General features: G+C 39.4%; 1 protein-coding gene across 1 annotated transcript in view; it reads left to right on the top strand.

Annotated features, from left to right (window-relative positions):
* The window catches only part of CCDC7 (coiled-coil domain containing 7), a 485,718-nt gene that overhangs the window by 315,774 nt on the left and 145,923 nt on the right, over window positions 1-24,021 (top strand). The window contains exons 23-26 of the mRNA XM_046679053.1: window positions 2,059-2,169; window positions 6,733-6,843; window positions 10,977-11,087; window positions 23,432-23,542. Of these exons, the coding sequence (XP_046535009.1) occupies window positions 2,059-2,169; window positions 6,733-6,843; window positions 10,977-11,087; window positions 23,432-23,542 (444 nt within the window). The remainder of the gene's footprint in view (window positions 1-2,058; window positions 2,170-6,732; window positions 6,844-10,976; window positions 11,088-23,431; window positions 23,543-24,021) is intronic.

The following is a 24,021-nucleotide window of genomic DNA, read 5'->3' as shown; positions in this document are numbered from 1 at the left end:
TGTGTAATGCAATCCATTACACATAGGGCAAACTTATCCTGATCATTTGAGTGGACAGGGAGGCCATAACCGGCATTTGCAATATGAATTGTTTCATACCTACTTCCCTTAGCTTGTGAAATAGCCTTTATGGCAGTCACAATGTCAGGAGCACCAGTTTCTTGGGCTGTACCACAACATTAAGCCACCTATAATCAGTTGAGTCTATAGGCACCAGAGGCCATATGGACAGGTTGACTTAGTTATTGAATGGAGAAATAGTCTCATGGAGATCTGTGGCTTAGCTAGACTCAGCAATGAGGGCAATAATTTCTTTTCTCCTCCAGGTAGTTGTTTTTGGAGACAAATCTCTAGGCTCTGGTATTCTGGTAGGTTTATAGCTGCACACGCTCCACTAAAAATGACCCTAACTGCAGCAGTGCTCGGCTTGGGGCTGATGTGAGTTGGAGTTTACATCTTTACTAACAATACATTTGGTAGTGAGGGCTATAAAAATGGAAGTTTATAGTCCCCCAAAGCAACCCACCCACAATCAGGTCTAGGTAAGGGTCAGACAGCATTAACTGTTTCCTTTTCATCATGGTATCAGTGTTGTGGAGATCACACTCACTAGTAAACTAATATCCAGATAGCCCAAGTTATGCAATTTCTCTCCACTGCCTCTTTGAACTCTGACTTGGCATTCATCCTCAGATGCCACTGGGGGCATAGAGACATTGTTTATTTGTTTCTCTCTTTTTTTGAGATAACATTCTGTACATTTCAGGTGTTTAACATTATAATTCGACTTCTGTATATACTACCGTGTGCTCGCCACCAAAAATGTAGTTTCCGTCCATCACCATGTAATGGACCCCTTTATCATTTTCACCCTCCCTCCACCCGCCTTCCCTCTGGTAACTACTAATCTGTTGTCTGCTTCTATGAGTTTGTTTTTATTTGTTTCTTTTGTTTTTTATATTCCACCTAGAGCTCTAAGTAAATGTAGGCAGAGTTCTCTGATTCATTTTAAGATTACTGGGAGAGGCAGAGGGAATAGCACTTATATTAGTAATAAGTATCATCACTGCTTTGATTCTTGTGTGGCTGTGTGTTTGCCCCCGATGGCTCAGTACCTAGCCAGAAGATTCTTGGTGGAGAGTCCATCCATCTCCTCCTTGAGACTCCACTGTTGAATAACTAGACAATGTTTACAGTGGTGGGGAACATGTCGTGCGTGGGCCAACTTATCAGAAATCAAATGGCATACAGTAGAGGAAGGAGAGTGTCTCAGGTGTTTGTATCTTTTCTTCTCCCTGTACCCTTCTTTGTCCCTCTTGGGCAAAATGGCTGGTGTTGGGGAATTCAGAACCAGGGGATCTGTCGTGACTCACTCAACAAGGTACCACTGTCCCTCACTAAGTTAACAAGATTAAACATAAGTATCTCTATTCACTTTTTCCCCCTTATTTCCCTTTCTTTCTTACTTAAAAGGTAGAGTACTAAATATAAGCTCTTTTAGATTTTTTCCACTAAACATTATTTCATAGAAATACCTCCAAGTCAGTTTGTAGAGATCTTTTTCATTCTTTTTATATCTGTATGTACAGCTGTTTGTACCACATTATATCCCATAGTTTATATTATCATAGTTTACATACATTACTTTAGTCTACAAATCTCCTATGCTTGTACGTTAAGGTGGTTTTGAGTATTTTACAATTACAAATATTCTGTAATGAATAACCTTGTGCATATGTATTTTTATTGTTTGGTTTATGAATATGTATTAATTTAAAATATTTAAAAAACAGGAAAACTAGACACTAATATAAAACATATTTGAAGCCCAGGAATATTAATGGCATGATAAAATACCTTCCACACACACCCATTAAAACTCTTCTCACAGTTTTCAGATCTAACATTGCGGTAATTTATTTATGACTTTATAAAAATGACGGAAAATTATGCTATACACTTGTTATAAATTTGAAATCTAGGGATTTCACAACGAATCTCTTTTTAATTTAGTGGATTAAAGGACTTAATTTAGTGGACTACATTCTTTTTATGTAGCTCAGGATGAAGTGCCAGATGAAAATCGTATGCTTGAGCACCAGGACTCAATGTCAGAATCAGAAATTCAAATGAAGAAACAAAGAACTCACAAAATGGAAAGTCTTACTAGTAAGTATAAAAATTATAGATAACTTTAAATTATTTTAAATTAAGCTCATTAAAAGATCTTTTTATTTTGGGTCATAAATACGTATTTAAGCGTATATTTCATAGAAATTTTACACTTTGACTAAAATGTGAATACCCTAAGATAACTAGAGAAAAAAAGCAAAAATCTTAGTACTCTTGGGTTGGAATTTCTGGTCTTCAGATCTTTTCTTGACCATAGAACGTGCACTCAGTATACCCCAAAGCCCAAGAGCACTCGAGTAATTGTCTCTCCGTGCCTTTCAGCCGGCTCCAGGTAATTATGGATACAAAAGCCCAATGGACACCTCTGACCCATGGCAGTGGCCTTCTGTCATAGGCTGCAGTTGATAAACAGATGTTTCTGAGATCTATAACTCAAAGATCAAATGGAGATAAGAAGAGCCTAGGTGAAGGGCAGCCTAGGAGGCCCTTAAGGGCATCTTCTTGGTTATGTTCTCACTGGAAAGAAGCAGCCTTTCTGGTAACCCACAGATGGGTGTCATCAAGGACCCCAAGTGAGGAAAATGAGAGTGCAAGTAGTCAAAGAATTCCACTAATTACTGGGCCTCTTTTTATTTATTGGAGTTGAATGGGCCAAAGCTTAGCCATCTTCTCCTCTGGAATGAGATGTTATGCCTCTTAGAGATCATGCCTACCTCTGGGAGCAGGCCATTTAGGGGTCATGACCTATGCCTTGATGACAAATATTTGAGCAATTCAGTAGCCATGTGAAAGACCTTAATAGTGTATTGCAACCCATTTCACAGAAGGTTAAATTGACCCTGATCATCTCTGTGGAAAAGGATGCAGCAAAATATGTTTATGTCAGTTGTTGCATATCAAGTTCCTTCAGTTTGACAAATAGCCTGTATGACAGTTACAATGTTAGGTGCCACCAGTGCCCAGGTCTGTACTATAGCATTGACCTATCAAAATTAGTTGAGTCACTGTGTACCTAAAGCCGTATACAAAGGTCAACTTAGGTATTAAAATGGGAAATCAAGTCTCATGGAGGATTTTCACTTCATTAAAGTCAGCAATGAGAGCAGTTATTTCTTTTGCTGCACAGGAATTTGTTTTGGGAGACACAGGTGCTAGGCACTGTTTAGTCTGGAGGTTTTCAGTCTTCCACATGCCCTATGAAAATGGCCCTAAATACAGCAGTTCCCATCAGGACTTGGGGCTGAATGTGAGTGAGGTGCACATAGAAAATACATCTATCCCAATGTACATTCAGTAGTAGGGGCTATGAAATGGAGTTTTTTTGGTGGCCTGAAAGGATACACTAATAGTAGTGTTTGACTAAGGGTCACCTTGATGATGCCCTCAGATGAAAAACCAGAGAGCATTGTCTCTTTCCTCCACTACTTGATGTCAGATGTTACGGAGATCACAGTCACCTGTGCACCAGTATCCTAACGGCCTTAGAAATGCTATTTCCTCCCTTCCTCCTTTGAAATCTGACCTTGGTGTACATCCTCAGATCACCACCAGTGATAGGAATCTTGACCTAATCCCTAATTTTGTTTATTTTTGAAAGCTGGGAGGTCTGGGTGAAAGTAGTGGAGGGTTCTCTGATTTATCTCAATATCACTTGGAGGAACAGAGGGAAGAGCATTTATATTAGTCATAGGGGTCATCACAATTTGGACTTTAGTGGGGATATGTGTTGGGATCCATGACCCACTAGCTGGCCAGGAGATCTTTGGTGGAGAGTCAATCCATATCCTCCTTGAGACCCCATTGTTGAGTATCTAGTCTTAGAGATTTCTTCGGGAAAACCCTTAACCAGATCATCCAAGAGTGGTGCCTCATTACCATTTTTAGTTGCTCTGTTCACTGGTCAAACAGTACTATCTTGTTGGTAGCTACTTTTTCCATGCCTGGAAGTTTTTCAGTTAAGATCTGTATTGTGCCTCAAATCAGTTGACGTCACCTTAAAAGGAAGTTTAACTGAATTAGGTAACCAGTGAAGTTGGCCTGAATGAAATTAGAAATCTTGAGTCTGGTAAAAATCTTTCCATTAGTGTTCTCACTCCATCGGTGATCCTAGGGACCACTAGGGAGGATCATAGAGCCATTAGAGGCTCTTCAAGAGCTGATACAAACATATTTTTCAGTGGGAGGGAACTCATAATGGGTGGGCCATACTGTCAGCACCAAAATAGTACCCAGCTAAGGAAGGGAAGAGTCTCACATATTCATGACTTTCATCCCCCTTTCCCTCTCCCTCCTTGGGCAATATGTGTACTGCCGAGTCTTACAATGGGGTTCGACAGTGACAAGTCCTACAGTGTGCCCCTCTCCCTCACTAAAGTTTAACAAGATTATCTCCTTCTTTGTGGAGGCAAACTACCTAAGTCTCCAAGGTCTTTTTGAGTCTCAGGGCACAACAATCCTCAGGACTCTACATTCTTTTCCATTAAAGGTAAGTCTCAGTAACTCACGGCATCGGAGGTTGTCCATTAGTGCCAAGGGTATGCTAGAACTAACAGTTGTCATTGGGTGCAACTCAGCATGCAGAGTCTCCATCTTTTTTGGACCCATCAATAACCACAAAATTGCTTCTCTAGTTTTCTTAGAGTCCTTCTGTTGAGCTCCCATTTGATTCATTGGGCATCTTGAGGAGCTGGCCTGGTGGCATAGTGGTTAAGTTCACACGCTTGGTTTTAGCAGTATGTGGTTCGCTGGTTCGGATCCCAGGCATGGACTGCTCATCAAGCTGTGCTGTGTTGGCATCCCACATACAGAATAGAGGAAGATTGGCAACAGATGTTAGCTCAGCAACAATATTCCTCAAGCAAAAAGAGGAAGATTGGCAACAGATGTTAGCTCAGGGCCAATCTTCCTCATCAAAAAAGAAAAAGAAATGCTGTGATTCATTGGGCATCTTGGTAGGTGAATCATAGGCTAAAGAGAAAGACAGTTGTTCCCCATCAAAACTGATAAACGTATGTAAATAATACAGTAGCACTCTAGAGGGCCCCATGGCATCCTCTGGTACTTTCTAAGACTCATTTGCATGACTGGCAAAGTACTGTATGGGTCTCTGGCAAGTAACCAGTAGTACCCCTCTCCTAACCATGACCTGCACAGTCACTAACACCTCCCAAAGTGTTCCTTCCAGAAAGACATTTTGCTTCATTGACCACACTGCTCTTTGTGCTAATTTGCTAGACAGATGTCAATTTTTGAGTTGGTCTATTTAGATAACAAGCCAAACTCAAAGTGGCAACGTTTATTCACTTACTGCCATAGCATAGGCTATAGTCTAGATAGAGGAAGGCACCAGCTCCGCTAATGTTCCATTTTACCCCATGGAGCAGCACCTGACAAGGGTCAGATATATCATTGCAGACTGAGGCGGGGGATGGTCTCAGAGCTGAAGGAACCTCAAACAAAGGGTTCTTGATGTTTTTTGGACCCCAGGGCTGAGGCAGCTAGAGGTCTGAACAATATTAGCACATTTACTTATTTGCTCTATCCTATAATGTTTCTCAAAGCATTTCAGAATTGGTTAGCACAAGGCACTAGAAAAACAAACCAACTAAAAAGATTTCATGATTTGTTTGTGGTCCACCTCCCCCGCCCCACCCCAAGTCTCATGTCCAAGAGTGAGAGTTCATGTTAAATACTGTATTAATGAGTCACTGCTTTTAAGTTTCCTTCAGCAGTTTCTTTCAAGTTTGCTTTTTGCTTACATTCCATCTTCTTATCCTTATTGATATAATTTATTTTGAAATATGTAGAACGTGAACGTACTTCCAAAAGCAGAAAGTATACAAAAAGGCATACTTAGAGGAGCCTCATTGCTTCCTCAATCTTCCCCCCTCATTTTCTGGGTAACCAATTACATTGTTTTGTGATATCCTTCCTAGGTTTCCTCTATTTCTTTCTGGTTTTTTTCTCATTTCTTCTTCTTCCTTACCCAAAGGTAGCATAAAAGTTTTCCCCTTTTCGGTTTTAACTTAAAATTTTCTTAGAAATCCCTCCATATCAGTGTATAGAGATCTGTTTCATTCATATTACAGCTCTATGTACCACACTGTTTACCGTAATTTGTATTATACCATAGTATATAGTATATACCTCAGTTTATTTAACCAATCTCCTATGCTTGAAAATTTATGTGGTTTTGAATATTTTGCAATTGAAAATACGCTGTAATGAATAACCTTGTACATATGCATTTTTCTTTTTAGTTCTATGAAGATGTATTAACTTAAAGTGTAAATAACCCAAGGAAACTAGAATATATATATAAAATATTATATATGTAAAATATATTTATAATATATGTAGAATATAGATGTAAAATATTATATATATATTGGATGCCTAGAAATGTTAGTGATACAGCTTCAACACACACCTATTAAAAATAGTCTCACAATTTTCTTGCCACATCTTGCATTACGGTAATTTACTTATAAATTTATCAAAATGAAAGAAAATTTTGCTGTATATTTTTCATAAATTTGAAATCTAGAGATTTTCAGATCTCTTTTTCTATTACAAGACTAAATGCATCTCTTTATGTAGCTCATGATGACATACCAGACAGAAATCTTATGCTTGAGCATCAAGATTCAGTGTCAAAACTCCAAATGCAAGTAAAGAAACAAATGACTTCCACAGGGGAAGAACACAACAGTAAGTATAATAATTATAGATAAAGACGTTTTTAAAAATTAATCTCATCAGATCTTTTTTCTTTAGTTCATGAATATATTTTTGAGCATATAATTTATAGAAATTTTACACTTTGAACTAAAATGTGAATACCATAAAACAACCAGAGAACAAAACCATTTAACATTTAGTTGGAATATCCAGTCATAAGACTACTTCATGTCATGGCTCTTGCACTCAGTGTCCAGCAAGGCCTAATAACTGGTCAGGAGTCTCTCAAAGGGTGTTTACTTTCAGCCAACTACAGGAGATTCTATGTCCAAAAGCCCAGTGGGCACCTCTGACATGTGGCAGTTGTCCTTTTGCAACAGGCTCCAATTGGCAGGCTGAGAATTTGCTGAGACCTGTAACTTAAAATGCAAAATAGATTAGAGGAGGTAAGGAGAAGGGTGGCCTGTGTGGCCAGTTGGAGGTCCTCCAGGGCATCTTGTTGTCAGGCCCCACTCAGGGTAGAATTCTTTTTGGTAACTTGATTGATGGGTGCCGTCATCAAAATGGCCATGTAGGGAATGTGTGAGCACCAGTAGCTAAATAGTCCCGCCAGTTGCTGGGCATCCTTTGTATTTGTTGGAGCTGAGAGCCTGGGTGTGACTAAAACTCGGCGATTGTTTTCTCTGGAGTGAGACATACCATCCCTTCCCAGTTTTTTCCCAGGAATTTCACATGGGTCATGGGTCCTTGTGCCTTGTTGGTATTAATGGTGCAGCCATGTTGTTGCACGTGGGTCAACACAGCGTGCAGTCTTCGTTGGATAGTACCCTTGCCTGGGCCCACCAGGAGGATGTCATCAATATAGCGGAAGGCTAGTGCTTCATCTGGGAGTGGGACTTATTCCAGCTCATGGCCTTGTGGAAGGACACTGAAGGTATATTGCAACACATTACACATAAGGGAAACTGATCCTGATCATCTGAGTGGACAGGGATCCTAAAAAGGGCAATTGAAATATGAATTACTTCGTACCTACTTCCCTCAGCTTGGGCAATAACCTCTGTGGCAGTCACAATGTTAGGTAATGCCAGTGCCAAAGGCTCTACTATACTGTTGAGCCACTGATAGTCAATTGAGTTTCCAGGCACCCAAGGCCTTGTGAAAAGATCAGATAGCGAACTTTGACAATGAGAGCAGTTATTTCTTTTTATCCCTGAGGCAATTGCTACTGTTTTTGAGAGACAAAAGCACTAGCTACTGGTAGTCTGGTAGGTTTACAGTCTTCTCCATACCCCACTAACATGGTCCTAATTGCAGCAATTCCCTTCAGGGCTTGGAAAATGCAATCAGGGATGCAGATAGACAATATATCTACAACAATAATCCCTTCAGTGGTGGACGCCATAACAATGGTGATATGCTATACCTTTAGTCGGGTCTGGGTGAGGGTCTTTGTAGTGATGGCTTTAGACAGAAAACCGGAAAGTGTCGTCAATTTCCCCCTCATTCTCATGCCAGGAGTTTTGGGGGTCACAGTCACCTGTGAACCATTAACCAAAAGGCCCAAGAAATGCAGTTCTCCCCCATGTCTACTTTGAGCTTAGACCTTGGCATAGGGCCTCCGTTCCTCACTATAGACATAGAGAGGTTGGGGATTTCAAGCTCTTGTTTTCTTTAAAGCAAAAAACTTTGGGTCAAATTTGGCAGGGCTCTCTGATTCATTTCAAAATTCACTGGGAGAAGGAGGAACATTACTTGTAACAGTCATAGGGACCATCACCAGGCAGACCGTAGGGGGCCTGCCCTTTGTTCCCTAGTGGCACACCACTTGTCCATGGGTTCCTTGATGAAGAGCCCGTTAATCTCTTCTTTTGAGCTCCCATTGCTTAGTGACCAGACCCAGAGAGCTCTTTGGGAAAGCCCTTACCCAGACCTTCCAGGAATGTGTGCCCAATTACCATTTTTATGTCACTCTCTCTAATGGTCCCTGTTTGTTATTTTGGCAGTAGTTGCTTTTCCCTTGCCAAAGAACTTATCAGTTATGATTTGGATTATGTCACTGGCCTTACAAGGAGATTTAATTAATAATCAGCAGGAGTGGCACTAATAAACCTAGAGTCTTGTTAACAATCTTATCATCCACCACTCTCTTTCAGTGTAGAACCAAGGGACCACCGGTGTTGTTTGCAGAGCTGCTATTATGTCTACAAGCTTGGTCCAAACATGTATTTTGGTTATAGGGAACCCATCATGGGTAGGCCAAAACTGTCAGAGCCCAAATAGTACCCAGCTGAGAAAGAAGAAGGACTTAGGTGTTCCCCTCAGACTCCTTGAACAAACTTTCTGCTGTCAGGACATTCTGAAGGATGGGTACCATAGTGATGCACCCCACAAAGTACCATTGTCCCTCACTAAGTTTAAGAAGACTACCTCTTTCATCATGCAAGTGAACAACTCAAGCCTTTAAGGTCTCTTTAGGTCACTGGGAAAAGCAATTCCAAAGAGTTCTATATTCATTTAATTAAACCACGAGTCTCATTAACTTGCTATGTCATAGGCTGTTTATCATTGTCTGGGACCTCATTAGAGCTAACAACGATCATTGGCTGCAGCTTAGTTTGCAGAGTATGTGGGAATTTTAGTCCTATCATCACAGGACAATAGCAGTGGCCAAGGAATTGCTTCCTTAGATAATTTTAGAGCCCCTCTGTTGGATCTCTAATTTGACCCACCAGGCATTTTGGCCAGTGAGTCTGGGGCTAAAGGAAAGGATGATTAAACCAAAGAGAAGGACCTTAAAACCAAAAAGCTTACATAAACAATCTGCTGGCACTCTCCAAGAGTGTTCCATGGCATTCCTGAGATAGCACTTCCTGAGACTCATTGATATGGCTAGCAAAGTGCATCGTTGGACCCTCAGACTCTTGCAAATGACCAGCTAGTACCCCCACCCCCAAGAAGCCCTGTAGACTTCTCTAGCATCTCCCAACAATGATCTGGGGGATCTTCACACTTTTTACTTTTCCAGAAAGAAAGACATTATGCTTAATTGGGCCACCCTACTTGCCACCATTTGCCACTGAGAGAGAGTTGCCATTTGGGAAGGTGATCAATTAAGACAATGAGCCAAACTGAAAGTAACAATTAAGTCTCTATTTACTTATTGCAATAATATAACCAAGAGTCTAAACATGGAAAGGGTACTGGCTCCACCAATGTTTCAACTAATGTTTCATTTTCCTGTGAAGTGATAATGGGCAAGGGTTGGATGAATTAGCACAGATGGGAGGAGACTGTCTCACTGTATGTATAGTTATTTTTACCAAATTATATCCCTTCTATACCATATATAATATGTATTTATACACACACACACATGCACCATCATATACCATGACTGGTACTATGCTCTTTTTTTCCAGTCTTATTGAGATGTAATTGGCATACATCACTGTATAAGTTTAAAGTGTACAGCATAATGTTTCACCTTACATGTATTATGGAAGGTAGTATGCTATCGTTTATGGTATATATATATCAGTTTATTCAACCAATCTCCTATTCTTGAACATTTGGATGATTTTAAATATTTTGCGATTATAATTGATGCTAAAATAACCAACACTGTGCATATGCATTTTCATTGATTGGTTTATAAATATGTATTAACCTAAAGTTTAAATAATCTAAGAAAACTAGAGTCTAATATAAGCATATTTGATGCCTAAGAATATTTATAAAATAAAAAACAGCTTCAACACATATCCATTAAAAATGTTCTCTTAATTTTCATATCAGATCTAGTATTATGAAAATTTACTGGGACCAGCCCCGTGGCCGAGTGGTTAAGTTCGCACGCTCCACTGCGGTGGCCCAGGGTTTCGCCGGTTTGGATCTTGGGCGTGGACGTGGCACTGCTCGGGCCACATTAAGGCAGTGTCCCACATGCCATAACTAGAAGGACCTGTAACTAAGATATACAACTATGTCCCGGGGGGATTTGGGAAGATAAAGCAAAAAAAAAAAAAAAGAAAGAAAATTTACTTATGACTTTATAAAAATGAGAGAAAATGTTTCTATTCACTTGTTATAAATTTGAAATCTAGAGATTTTACAGTGGATCTATTTTCCCATTAAGCGACTTAATTTATCTCTTTATGTAGCTCTTGATGAAGTATCAGATGAGACTCTTATCCCCAAACATCAAGATTCAGTGTCAAAAACCCAAGTTCAATTAAAGAAACAAAAAACTTCCATAGAGGAACTACTCAATAGTAAGTATTATAATTATAAATAATTTTGTATCATTTTAAGTTAAATGCCTCAGAAGAACTTTGTTTGTGAATATGTATTTGAGCATATATTTTATAGAAATTTTAAACTTTGACCTAAATGTGAATACCCTAACATAGCCAGAGAACAAAAGCAAAAACTGCTAATATGTTTTGGTTAGAATTTCTTGTAGTAAGATTATTACATGGCCAAAGTCATGCTCTCAGTGTCCACCAAGGCCCATAGTGGACCAATAATTGTCTCATAAAGGATAGGCACTTTTTAGCCAACTCTGGAAAATTGTGGATCCAAAGCCCAGTGGTGTCTCTGACCCATGGTAGTGGCCTTATGCCATAGGCTCCAGTAGGTAAAGAGAGATGTTGCTGAGACCCATAACTGAAACAGCAAATGAAAATCAGAAGGGTCAGTAGAAGGGCCTTCAAGGGATCCTGTCCATCAGGACCCCAAAGGTAGCGATCTTTATGGTAACCTGATAGATGGATGCTATCTGATCCCTGTGAGAGTGTAGTGGTATCTGAATAGTCCTACCAATTGCATTCACTTTGTGGGACAGAGAAGGCCAAAAGCATAACAATCGTCTTCTCTGGAATGATATACTATGCTCCTTACAGATCGTGCCCAAGAATTTTACTTCAGTTTTAGTAATAATGGCCCAGCCATGTGCTGCATCTAGGTAAACAGGCCACCCAATTCTTTTTGGGTCGTGCCCTTGGGTCGAGCCCACTAATACGATTTCATCAATAGAATGGAAGGCCAGTACTCCCTCCATGAGTGGGACTTTTCTCAGGTCTTGACCTATGCATTGATTAAAGATAGTCAGAGAATTTAGGGAGTCTTCTGGAAGGACATTAGTGGTGTGATGCAACCCACCCTACATACAGCAAATGAATTCTGATCGTCTGCTTGGAGAGAGATGCTGAAAAGAGCATTTGTGATGTCAGTTGCAGCATATCAAGTTCCTTTATCTTAGGCAATAACCTCTGTAACTGTCACAAAGTCAGGTGCCACTGGTCCCAAAGACTGCACTAATGCTTTGTGCAGCCCTGATCAATTTAGAATCTAGGTACCAAAGGTCTTGCACACAGGCCAGGTGGAGTTATTGAATGGAGAAATGGTTTACAGACGTTGTTGACTTTTTAAAGCTCAATGATGAGGGCAGTTGCTCCTTTTTTATTCCCTAGGCCGTTGATATTATTTTTGGTAGAAAATGTGCTAGGTGCGAATAGTTTGGTAGGTCATGAACTTCCATATATCCCACTAAAATACTTTAACTTCAGCAAATCTCACCAAGGGTTAGGAGTAAGTGCAAGTGCTGCTTGATAGAGAAAATATACTTCTACCAATATATATTCAGCAGTAGAAGCCACAATAACGGGGGTTTGTAGTGGCCCAAAGGGATTCACCCATAGCTGAGTCTGGAAAAGAGTCCTGATGGTGATGGCTTCAAACCTAAAACTACAGAGAATTATTTGTTTGTTCCTCATCCTCATGTCAGGGGTTGTGGGGATCATAGGTATTCATTAACTAGTATCCAAAAGGCCCAAGAAATGTAGTTACCTCCCTCCACTTTGAACTCTGACGTTAGCATATGTCCTCAGATCCCCAGTGGAGACATAGGGACCATGGCTAACTCTAGTCAAGTTCATTTATGAAAGCTTAGAGGTCTGGGTAAAAAGTAGGAAGAGTCTGTATTGATGGGCCCCACAAGATACCACTCTCACTCACTAAGTTTAACAATATTACCTTCTTAATCAATGAAGCAAACTACCCAAGTCTCTAGATTCACTGAGATATTACCGTGGGAGATAGCTGGAGGAAATAGTACTTGTATTAGTCATAGTAGTCATCACTATATGGAACCCTAGTGCCTTCTGGGACCCTCATGGCTTACAACTTGGCCACAAGTCCTCGGTGAAGAGCCCATCAATTTATTCCTTTGAGAGACCCCAGTTTTGATAACCAGATCCACGTTTCTCCTCTGTAAGGCCATTGCCTAGATCGTTCAGCAAAGGGCACATGATTGCCATTTTTATGTCACTCTCTCCATTGGTCACCGTTTGCTATCTAGGCAACAGCTACTTTTACCATGTCCAAAAATTAGTCAGTTAAGATCTGGATTGTTTCGTGGATCGATTGACATGATCTTATGAGGAGGTTTGATTGAGTTCCATAATAAACAGGATTGACACACATGAACCTAGAAATCTGAGTCTGGTCAATCATCTTGTCATCAATTCTCACTGCATTACTGTACACCCAAAGGTCACCAACATGGCTTTCCAGGATACTATTATCTCTAAAAAGATAGTCATATATGTTTTTTCATGCGAGAACTCATCATGTTTGGGCCAAATAGTGCCCAGCTGAGGATGGAGGTGGTCTGTTTTAGCATCCTTTTATATTCCTTCCTATTTCCTGCCCTCTCTTTAGGTAAAGTGGCCACTGTTAGCACATTCTGAAATAGGGGTCTGTAGTAATACATCTCACAAGTTGTCCCTCTCAGACATTGAGTTTAACAAGATTACCCCTTTCATCAAGGAGGCAAACTACCCAGGTCCCTAAGGTCTCTTCAGGTCACTTGGCAAAGTGATTCTAAAGACCTTTACATTTTTTTCATTAAAGGCACAAGTTTCAATAACTTGCTGTGTTGTGGGCTGTCTTTTGGTATCAGGGACATGCTTGGAGATAACAAGAGTCAACTCAACTCATAGGGTCTTTGATGATTGTTGGACCCATTATCAGAGAACTGTAACCAGTAGCTAGGGAATTGCTTCTCTAGCTTTCTTAGAGTCCCCCTGTTGGTTCTCTAATTGGACTCACCATGGAAACTTGGCCAGGGAGTTAGGAGCTAAAGGGAAGGATGAATTATTCCCCTGAGAACTGAAAATCTTATGTAAACAATCCATTAGAATTCTTCCAGATTAATTTGTGGCATCCAGTAGCACTTCCTGGGAATTGTGGCATGGCTGGTGAAGCGCCCTCTTGGACCCTCAGACTCATGCAGATTATCCACTAGCATTACCTGAGAGTGCCCCAAAGACTTTTTTTAGCGTCTCTCAAAAGTGCCCCGTAAGAGCATCGGATATTTTGCTTTTCCACAAAGGTATTGTGCTTCAACGACCACCCTGCTTGCTGCGTCAATTTGTCAGAGGCAGAGCTGCCATTTTTGAGTCAGTCAATTAAGATAACAAGCCTAACTGAAAATAGCAATTAAGTGTTTATTGATTTACTGAGAATAGTATAAGCAAGAGCCTAAACAAGGAAGGGCCCTAGCTCCACCAATGTGTCATTTTCCCCACAGAATGGCACCAGAGGAAGGTCACGTGCATCAGAGCAGATGTGGTGGCGGGAAGGGGGGATGTCTCACTGTGTTGAAAGAGTCCTCCTAAAAAGGCTACTGGTGTTTTATGGACCCAGGTGCCATGAGGAAGTAGAGGGGGAGGGCTTAGAGTGGAAAAGTACTGAACCAGAATGGAGAAAAGGTTTTCAAGGTCCATCCCACAAGGTAGTCTTAGGCAGAACTGACTGAACAATATATTGCCTCAGCTGAGATTTTCTCCAGCTCATAAGGTTTCCCGATGGATGCACCTGAGCAAGAATGCAGATATGACCAGCCCAGATGGGCTTTAGTCCATGACCTCCTATGTCTGCAGTACACTGTCTGAGCATCAAGTATAGTATGGGGTGTGAAGTTTCCCCCCATGACAAATGCCAGATAAAGCCTTTGTAGTTGTCTATGATTGGGCCTAAAAGATCACACATGGAATTTTGGCATGGAGTCAGACTTTCCTAGTATTTATACATATACAAATATACACATATGCATGTGTGTGTACATATACAGACATATGTGCACATATAGATGCATATACACATGCACAGTCATATTTAGAACTCATACGCTCTCACACCTTCAGTTCCTCTCAGGGCTTGTTCTTGCCTTCTTCCATTTCATACATGTATATCCTTTCTTCCACAGCGTGAATCCTGACTCTGCACAATGTCAACGCATGGACTCATTTGTTTAATCCTATAATGCTTCTAAAATTGTTTCAGAATTGTTTAGCTCATACCACCAGAAAAACAAATCTACTAAAAAGATTTTGTGATTTGTTTAAAGTCATCCTCCGCTCTCTTGTCCAAGAATAAGAGTTTATATCAAGTATTATATTGATTAGTTACTTGGATTGGTATTTTATTTATTCCTTCAGTAGGTTCATTTCTTTGTTTGCTTTTGGTTTTAGTCCTTTAAAAATTTTTTTTGATTTAATTTTATTTTTGGACTTTATTGAAATTAACCTACTTCCATATTAATAAATATGCAAAAATGTATACTTAAAGAAGTATCATTCCTTTTCCAGTCCTCCTCTGTCCTCTCATTGGTAACCAACTACAATGCTTCTGATACCTTTCTTGTGCTTCATTTTGCATATATAAGTATCTCTCTCATAGTTTTTTTCTTCTTTTTTTCTTTTTTTGAAGAAGATTAGCCCTGAGCTAACTACTGCCAATCCTCCTCTTTTTGCTGAGGAAGACTGGCCCTGAGCTAACATCCGTGCCCATCTTCCTCTACTTTATATGTGGGATGCCTACCACAGGATGGCTTTTGCCAAGCAGTGCCATGTCCGCACCCGGGATCCAGACCGGCAAACCCCGGGCTGCCGAGAAGCAGAACGTGCGAACTTAACCGCTGCGCCACCAGGCCGGCCCCAGTTTTTTTCTTAATTCCCCTTCTTTCTTTCCCAAGTTAGAGTACTTGATATTCTTTGTTTTGCTTAACATCATCTCCTGGAAATATCTTAATGTGAGTTTATTGAGATCTTTTTTATACTATAGAAGATATATCAAAATTTGTACTATACCATAGTATAAATATACCTTAATTTATTCAACTAATAATATAGTATAATAATTTAGTATAAATAGTCCTTAATTTATTCAACTGCCTACGCTAATACATTCAGTTGGTTTTGAATATTTTGTGACAACAAATAATGGGATAATCAATAACCGTGTACACATGCATTTTCATTATTTGATCTATGAATATGTATTAACCTAAAATGTAAATAACCCAAGAAAACTAGAGACAAATATAAAACATATTTTATACCTAGGAATATTTATGAAATAATTAGACATCTTTACACACATATATGTTAAAAATGTTCTCATAATTTTCATCTCAGATCTAGCTTTATGGTTATCACTTTATCAAAATGGGAGAAAATGATATTTTATACTTATCATATATTTGAAATCTAGAGATTTCACAATAGATCTATTTTTCCATTTAGTGGACTAAATGCATTTGTTTATGTGGCTCATGGTGAAGTACCAGAAGAAAATGTTATGCTTTAGCATCAAGTTTCAGTGTTGAAAACCTAAGAGCAATTTGAGAAACAAAGAACTTCTATAGGGGAAAGACTCACTAGGTCTAATAATTATAGATAACTTTAAATTATTTTAAATTAAACTAACATCTCAAACTCCCTTTTTAGTATCCCTGTCCATGCTGACGGTCAAGATCAATTTACTCTTATGTGGAATCAATTGGAATATACCACTAATGTCCCTCCACCTCCCTAAATTCCCTGACTCATCAGAAGATCTTTTTTCTTTTCTATTTTAGTGTATATTTTATGGAAATTTTACACTTTGAACTAGAGTGTAAATACATTACAATAAATAGAGAACAATAGCCAAATTAAGGAGGGCGTTTGGTTGGACTTCCTGTTTAAAACACTTCACAGCCATGAGTCATGATAGTTCAGTATCCACCAAGGCCCAATAACAGACCAATATTTGTCTCTCTACGGGTGTGTAACTTTTAGCTGATGCTGGGAGATTACAGATTTCAAAGTCCAGTGGGCACCCCTGACCTGTGGCAGTGTCCTTCTGCCTTAGGCTCCTCCAATTGGTGAAGAGAGAAGTTGCTGAGACCTCTAACTCAAAGGCAAATGTGTATCAGAGGGACTCAGGGGAAGGGTAGCCAGGGTAGCCCCTAGTCAAAAATAGGCACCACTCAAAAATAGTGGCCTTACTGGTAACCCAAGAGGGATACCATATAGATCCCTGCTTAGGGAATGTGAATATACCAGTAGCTGAACATTTCTAATATCACTGGGACTCTGTATTCGTTGGGAAAGAGTGGACCAAAGGCTTGACACGAACTTAACCACTACACCACCAGGCTGGTCCCAGCCTTTCTTCATTTTATCCAGTCTCTGGACCCTTCAGTCCAAGCTGGCAGTGTTTCTGCTGAAATGATTGATTAGATTCACAACTCACACACCTAGCAAACAGTTGTCTAGCCATAATCTTCATGTTCTCTCCAGAGCTTGCTTTCTCAATTTTTTCAATGTAGATGGGCTGAGAATTTTCTAAGTCTTCATGTTCTGTTTCCTTTTGGCTTAACAGCTTCTTCAATTTCTCCCTTTCCTCTGGCATTTTACTGTAACAGCAAGGAGAAACCAAGCTGTGCCTTAAACACTTTGCTTAGAAATCTCAGCTAAGTATCCAAGTTCATTGCTTACAAGTTCTACTTTCCACCCAACAGAACACAATTCAGTCAAACTCTCTGCCACTTTATAACAAGAATCACCTTTCCTTCAGTTTCCAATAACATGTTCTTCATTTTCATCTGAGACCTCCCCAGAAGCACCTTTTTTCCCCCACAACACTGTTTATTGAAGACTCCTTTGTCATAAATTAATTCACTTTATATGCATCAGTTTATTTCTGGGTTTTCTATTCTATCCCATTGATCTACATGTCTGTTCTTATGTCAGTACCATACTGTTTTGATTACTATAGTTTTGGAATTTAGTTTAAAATCAGGGAGCATGATGTTTCCAACTTTTTTTCTTTCTAAAGATTGTGTTAGCTATTTGGGGTCTTTTGTGGTTCAATACAAATTTTAGGAATGTTTGTTCTATGTCTGTGAAAATTCCATTGGAATTTTGATAGCGATTGCGTTGAATCTTTAGATTGCTTTGGGTAGTATGGACATTTTAACAATATTAACTCATCAATCCATGAGCATGGAATATCTTTCCATTTATTTGTGTCTTCTTCAGTTTTTTTCATCAGGGTCTCACAGTTTTCAGTGTACAGGTCTTTCACTTCTTTAGTCAAATTTATTCCTAGGGATTTTATTCTTTTTGATGTTATTATAAATGGAACTGTTTTCTTAATTTCTCTTTCTGATATTTTGTTATTAGCATATAGAAATGCAACTGATTTTTGTATTTTGATTTTGTATCCCACGACTTCACTGTTTACCAGTTCTAACAATTTTTTGGTAGAATCTTTATGGTTTTCTACATAGAATATCATGTCATCTGCAAATAGCGACTATTTTACTTCTTCCTTTCCAACTTGGATGCCTTTTATTTCTTTTTCTTTCATAATTTCGCTGGCTAAGACTTCCAATACTGTGTTGAATAAAAGTGATGAGAGTGGGCATCCTTGTCTTGTTCCTGATCTTAGAGAAAAAGCTTTCAGCTATTCACTGTTGAGTAAGACATTAGCTGTAGGCTTGTCATATATGATCTTTATTATGTTGAGGTACATTCTCTCTGTACTCTTTGTTGAGAGTTTTTATCATGAATGGATGTTGAATTTTGTCAAATGCTTTTTCTGCATCTATTGAAATGATCATGATTTTTATCCTTCATTTTGTTAATGTCGTGTATCACATTGATCGATTTGCAGATGTTTAACCATCATTGCATCCTGAAATAAATCCCACTTGACTATGCTGTATGATCTTTTTCTTCTTTTGCTGAGGACAGTTAGCCCTGAGCTAACATCTGTGCCAGTCTTCCTCTATTTTGTATGTGGGTCTCTGCCACAGTATGGCTGACAAGTGGTGTAGGTCCGCACCCAGGATCTGAACCCGTGAACCCAGGCTGCCAAAGCAGAGTCTGCGGAACTTAACCACTATTCCACAGGGCCAGCCCCAGTGTATGATCCTTTTAATGTATTATTACAAGAAGCACCTTTAACATTCATATTTCTAGCAAGATCCTGTTCATGGTGATGTATGTGTTTTCTAAGACAATAAAAGCTTCCTCTACAGCTCTCCCCTTTTCCTTCCGAGCTCTCACCAGGATCACCTTTAATGTCCCTTTTTCTACTAACAATCTTTTCAAGGCAATCTAGGGTTTTCTTCTATCATGTACTTCAAAACTCTTGTAGCTTCTACCCATTACCCAATTCTGAAGCCATTTCAACATTTTTAGGTATTTGTGACAGCAGTAGCCCACTTCCCAGTACCAAAAATCTGTATTAGGTTTCTTGGGCTGCCATAACAAAGTACCACAAACTGAGTTGCTTAAAGAACAAAAAATTATTGTCTTATAGTCAGCAGACTAGAAGTCTTGGATCAGATGTTGGCAGTGCTGTTTTCTCCTGAGGGCTTGAGAGAAAATATGTTTCATGCCTCTGCACTACCTTTTGGTGGTTTGGGGGCAATATTGATCGTTCTTCTAGATGCATCACCGTGTCTCTGCCTGCATCTTTATATAATCTTCTTCCCGTATGTGTGTCTGCCTCTGGGCTCAAATTTCCTGTTTTTATAAGAATACTATTCTTCCCAGGTTAGGGCCTACTCTAATGACTTTATTTTAACTGGATTACCTCTGTAAAGACCCTATATCCAAATACGGTCACATTGTGATAACAATGTGAGGTATTCTATATTTTAGGGGGAGGGTTACAATTCAATGAAATTCTGTGTTTTGGAGGGGTTACAATTCAATCCATAACCCCCTCATTGTAGGGTCAGGGATTGTGGAGATCACAGTTAACTGTGCACCAGTATCCAAAGGGCCCAACAAATGCAATTCTCTCCTACCTCCCCACTGAACTCTGAAATTGATATAGGACTGCTGTTCTCCACTACAGACATAGGGACCTCAGCCCATTCCCTAGTCTTGTTTATTTTTGAAAGCTTAGACATCTGGGTAAAAGTTGACAGGGCTCTCCAACTCACCTCCAGATTCACTGGGAGGAGCAGAGGGAATAGCACTTATATTAATTATTAGGGCCATCACCTTGAAGACCTTAGTGAGGCAGCCTACTTACTCACTATCTGACCATGAGTTCCTTGGTGGGAGAGCCCATTAGTCTCCTCTTTGGGAAACTTTGTTGAGTAACCAAACCCAGAGATCTCTTTGGGAAGGCCTTAGCCCAAATGCTCTGGCAGAGGACACAGGCTTATCATTTTTACATCACTCTTTCTGCTGATCAACCTTTGCTACCTGGCAGCAGCCACATTTTCCAAACTTGATGATTTGTCGGTGTACATCTGGATTATGTCACAGACTGAACAACATGGCCTATGAGGAGATTTAATTGAGCTTAGTAACCAGTGGGAGTTGCATGAATAAACCTAGAAATCTGAGTCTTATTAACGGTCACATCATCTATTGTTCTCACTCCTCATTTGTACATATAAGAGACCACTAGGGTGGCTCACAGGGAAACTGGAAGGATGAATCCTATCCACTGGAAGGATGATCCACCCATATTATTCAGTGGCAAGGAACTCATCATGTGTGGGCCAAGTCTCTCAAAGCGCAAATAATACCCAGCTGAGGGTACTGATGGTCAACATCAGAGGGTCTTGAGTGCTTGTACCCTTTCATCCCAATGCCATCTTCCTCCTCTTCCTTAGGCAAAGTGGCTGCTGTTACTGTACTCTGAAAGTGGGAGTCTATAGTGACACATTGCTGAGGTGCCACTGTCACTTAACAAGTTTAACAAGATTACTTCCTTCATCATGGAGGCAAACTACTCAAGTGTCTAAGATTCCCTGGTGCAGTGATCCAAAAGCACTCTACATTCTTTTCCATTTTAGGCATGAGTCTCAACAAAAATTCCCTGTATCATGGGCTGTCTTTTAGTGCCAGGGACATGCTTACAGCTAACAGTAGTAATTGGGTGCAACTCAGCACTCAGGGTCTCTGATGAATTTTGTTCCTATTGTCGGAGGACTGTATCAGTAATTGGGGAATTGCTTCCCTAGCTTTCCTAGAGTCTTTCTTTTGGATCTGTGATTTGACCCACCAGGAGAATTTGGCCAGGGAGTTGGAGGCTAATGGGAAGGACTGGTGGTCCCCCTTATACCTGAAAAGCTTATGTAAACAGTCACTAGCACTCCCCAAAGTACCCCCAGGGTCCACTAGTACTTCCGGAGACACATTGACATGGCTGATGAAGTGCCCATGGAATTCTCAGACTCTTGCAGATGATCCACTTAGTCACTCAAAAGTGTCTGATGGACTTCTCTAAAACCTCCCCAACGTGCCCCATGGGATTTTCAGGGTGTTTGCTTTTCTAGAAAGGCAATGTGCTTTATTAACCACCGTGCTCATTGCACCAATTTATCAGAGAAAACACTGCTAGTTGTTGAGTTGGTCAATTAAGATGACAAGCCAAACTGAAAGTAACAAACATTTATTCAATTACTGTGGTAGTATAAGCAACAGTCTAAATGGGAAAGGGCCCAATTTAATCAATGTTCCATTTTTCCCCATTGAAGGCAACAGGTTAGATGTTTCATCACAAATGGCGGGGATGGGGAGGATTGTCTCACTGCCCCCAACAAAAGGCTCTTGCCATTTTATGGACCTGGGATGTGAGGGGAGGCAGGGAGAGCTAGGAGTGGAAAAGTACTTTAAACTGAGTCAGAACAAAGTAGAAAATTGTCTTCAAGGCTCCCCACTAAGATAGTCTAAGCAAAGTCACCTGAAAAGTACAGTGATTCTGTTGAGCCCCTCTGAATGGAGACACAGGGGCTAGAAATGCAGATACGTGTGTATGTAAGAGCATGGTTGGTCTAGAAGGGCCTGAACTCTGATTGAACATCCTTCCAGAGACCAGAGCACTGGCTGTGCATTACATCTAGTGTGAGGTAGGAAGCTTTTTCCCATGGTAACTGCCTTATAAAGCCGTTCTAATTTTCTATGGTAGAACCCAAAAGATCATACATAGGATTTTAACTTGGATCCACACTCCTTGGTTTATACATATATACTTATATGTGTCATACACACATACGTGTGTGTGTGCACATATACATGCATATGTCATGTATATACATATTTTAATAATCATGAGAACTCTCAGACACTTTGAATTCTAGTTCCTCTGGTTTCATTCTTGCCTTCCTCCATATCGTATGCATATGTCCTTTCTTCCACAGTGTTAATCCTGAGTCTTAAAAAAATCAAAAGATTTATGTATTTGCTCAATCCTACAATGCTTCAAATCTTGTTACAGAATTGCTTGGCACATACCACTACAGAAACAAACCTGCCAAAAAGATTTAGTGATTTGCTTGTAGACTGCCTCCCACACTCTTGCCCAAGACTGAGGGTATGTTTCAAACACTGTATTTATAACTTATTTGGATTAGTGCCAGGGTTTTTTTTATCCCATCAGTAGGTTCATTTCATTGTTTGCTTTCAGCTTTAGTTGCTTCTTCTTGTCCTTGATGATCTAATTTTATTTTTGGAATGTGTAGAACATCAGCCTACTTCCAAAAGTAAATATTATGTAAAAGGTATACTTAAGAGTGTGATTTCTTCCCCAGTCCTTCTCCTTGCATTTTCCAGTCCTCTCTCCCACCCTTGTCTTCTTTAGGTAACCAACTAGGTTATTTTCCTGCATATCTTTCCTGTGCTTCCTTTTGTAAACTTAATATCTGTCTATTTCTCTATTTTTTCTGACTACTTTTTTCTGACCCAAAAGTCAGCATACTAGAAACTCTTTTTTTAGATATTTTAGACTTAACATTATCTCTTAGAAATCCTTGCATATCAGTTTATAGAAATCTTCTTCATTATTTTTACATAAATGTGAAAAGCATTTTGTACCACATTATATACCATGGTTTATAGTACACCATAATTTATAGTATGTACCTTATCTATTAAATCAATATCCTCTTCTTAAACATTTAGGTGGTTTGAAATATTTTGCAATTACAAATAATACTGTAATGAATAACATTGTGCATATACATTTTCATTGTTTGGTCTGTTATGTATGAACCTAATGTATAAATAACCCAAAAGTAGAGATTGATATGAAATATATTTGATGCCTCAGAATATTTTTTAGATTGTGAGACAGTTTCAATAGCACCCATTAAAATTTTTCTTATCATTTTTGTATCAGATCTAAATGGAAATTTATTTATAACTATAAAAATGAGAGAAAATGCTGCTGTACACTTGCTACAAATTTGAAATCTAGAGTTTTCACAGTAGATCTGTTTTCCCATTTGGTAGACTAAATGCATCTCTTTATGTAGCTCATTTTGGAGTACCAGACGAAAACCTTATGATTGAGCCTCAAGATTCAGTGTCAAAACTCCAAAAGCAAGTAGAGAAACAAATAACTTCCAGAAGGGGAAGGCGCCACAGTAAGTATAATAATTTTGAATAACTTTAAATTATTTTAAACTCATCAGAAGATCTTTTTTCTTTGGTTTATGAATATATATTTAACCATATATTTTATAGAAATTTTACACTCTGGCCTAAAGTACAAATACCCTGAGATAACAAGAGAACAAAAGCAAAAGTGTTAATACCTTCTGGTTGGAATTTATAGTTATAAGATTATTTCACAGCCATAGAATATGTACTCAGTATCCACCAAGGCCCCGTAATTGGCCAATAGAATCTGAAGGGATGTGTACTTTTCAGCTAACTCTGGAAGATTACAGGTTCCAGGAGATTATGCCCAGTGGGCACTTTTGATCTGTAGCAGTGTCTTTCTGCCGTAGGCTCCAATGATAAACTGAGAAGTTATTGAGATCTGTAACTTGAACAGATAGAAATCAGAGAGGCTTAGGGGAAGGGCAGCCTGAAAGCCTTGTCAGAGGGTCCCCTCCAAGGA

This window comes from Equus quagga, chromosome 12, assembly GCF_021613505.1.
Source record: "Equus quagga isolate Etosha38 chromosome 12, UCLA_HA_Equagga_1.0, whole genome shotgun sequence".
Taxonomy (NCBI): Eukaryota; Metazoa; Chordata; class Mammalia; order Perissodactyla; family Equidae; genus Equus; species Equus quagga.
The sequence above is the reverse complement of the archived record's forward strand: the minus strand, read 5'-3'. Positions and strand labels throughout refer to the sequence as shown.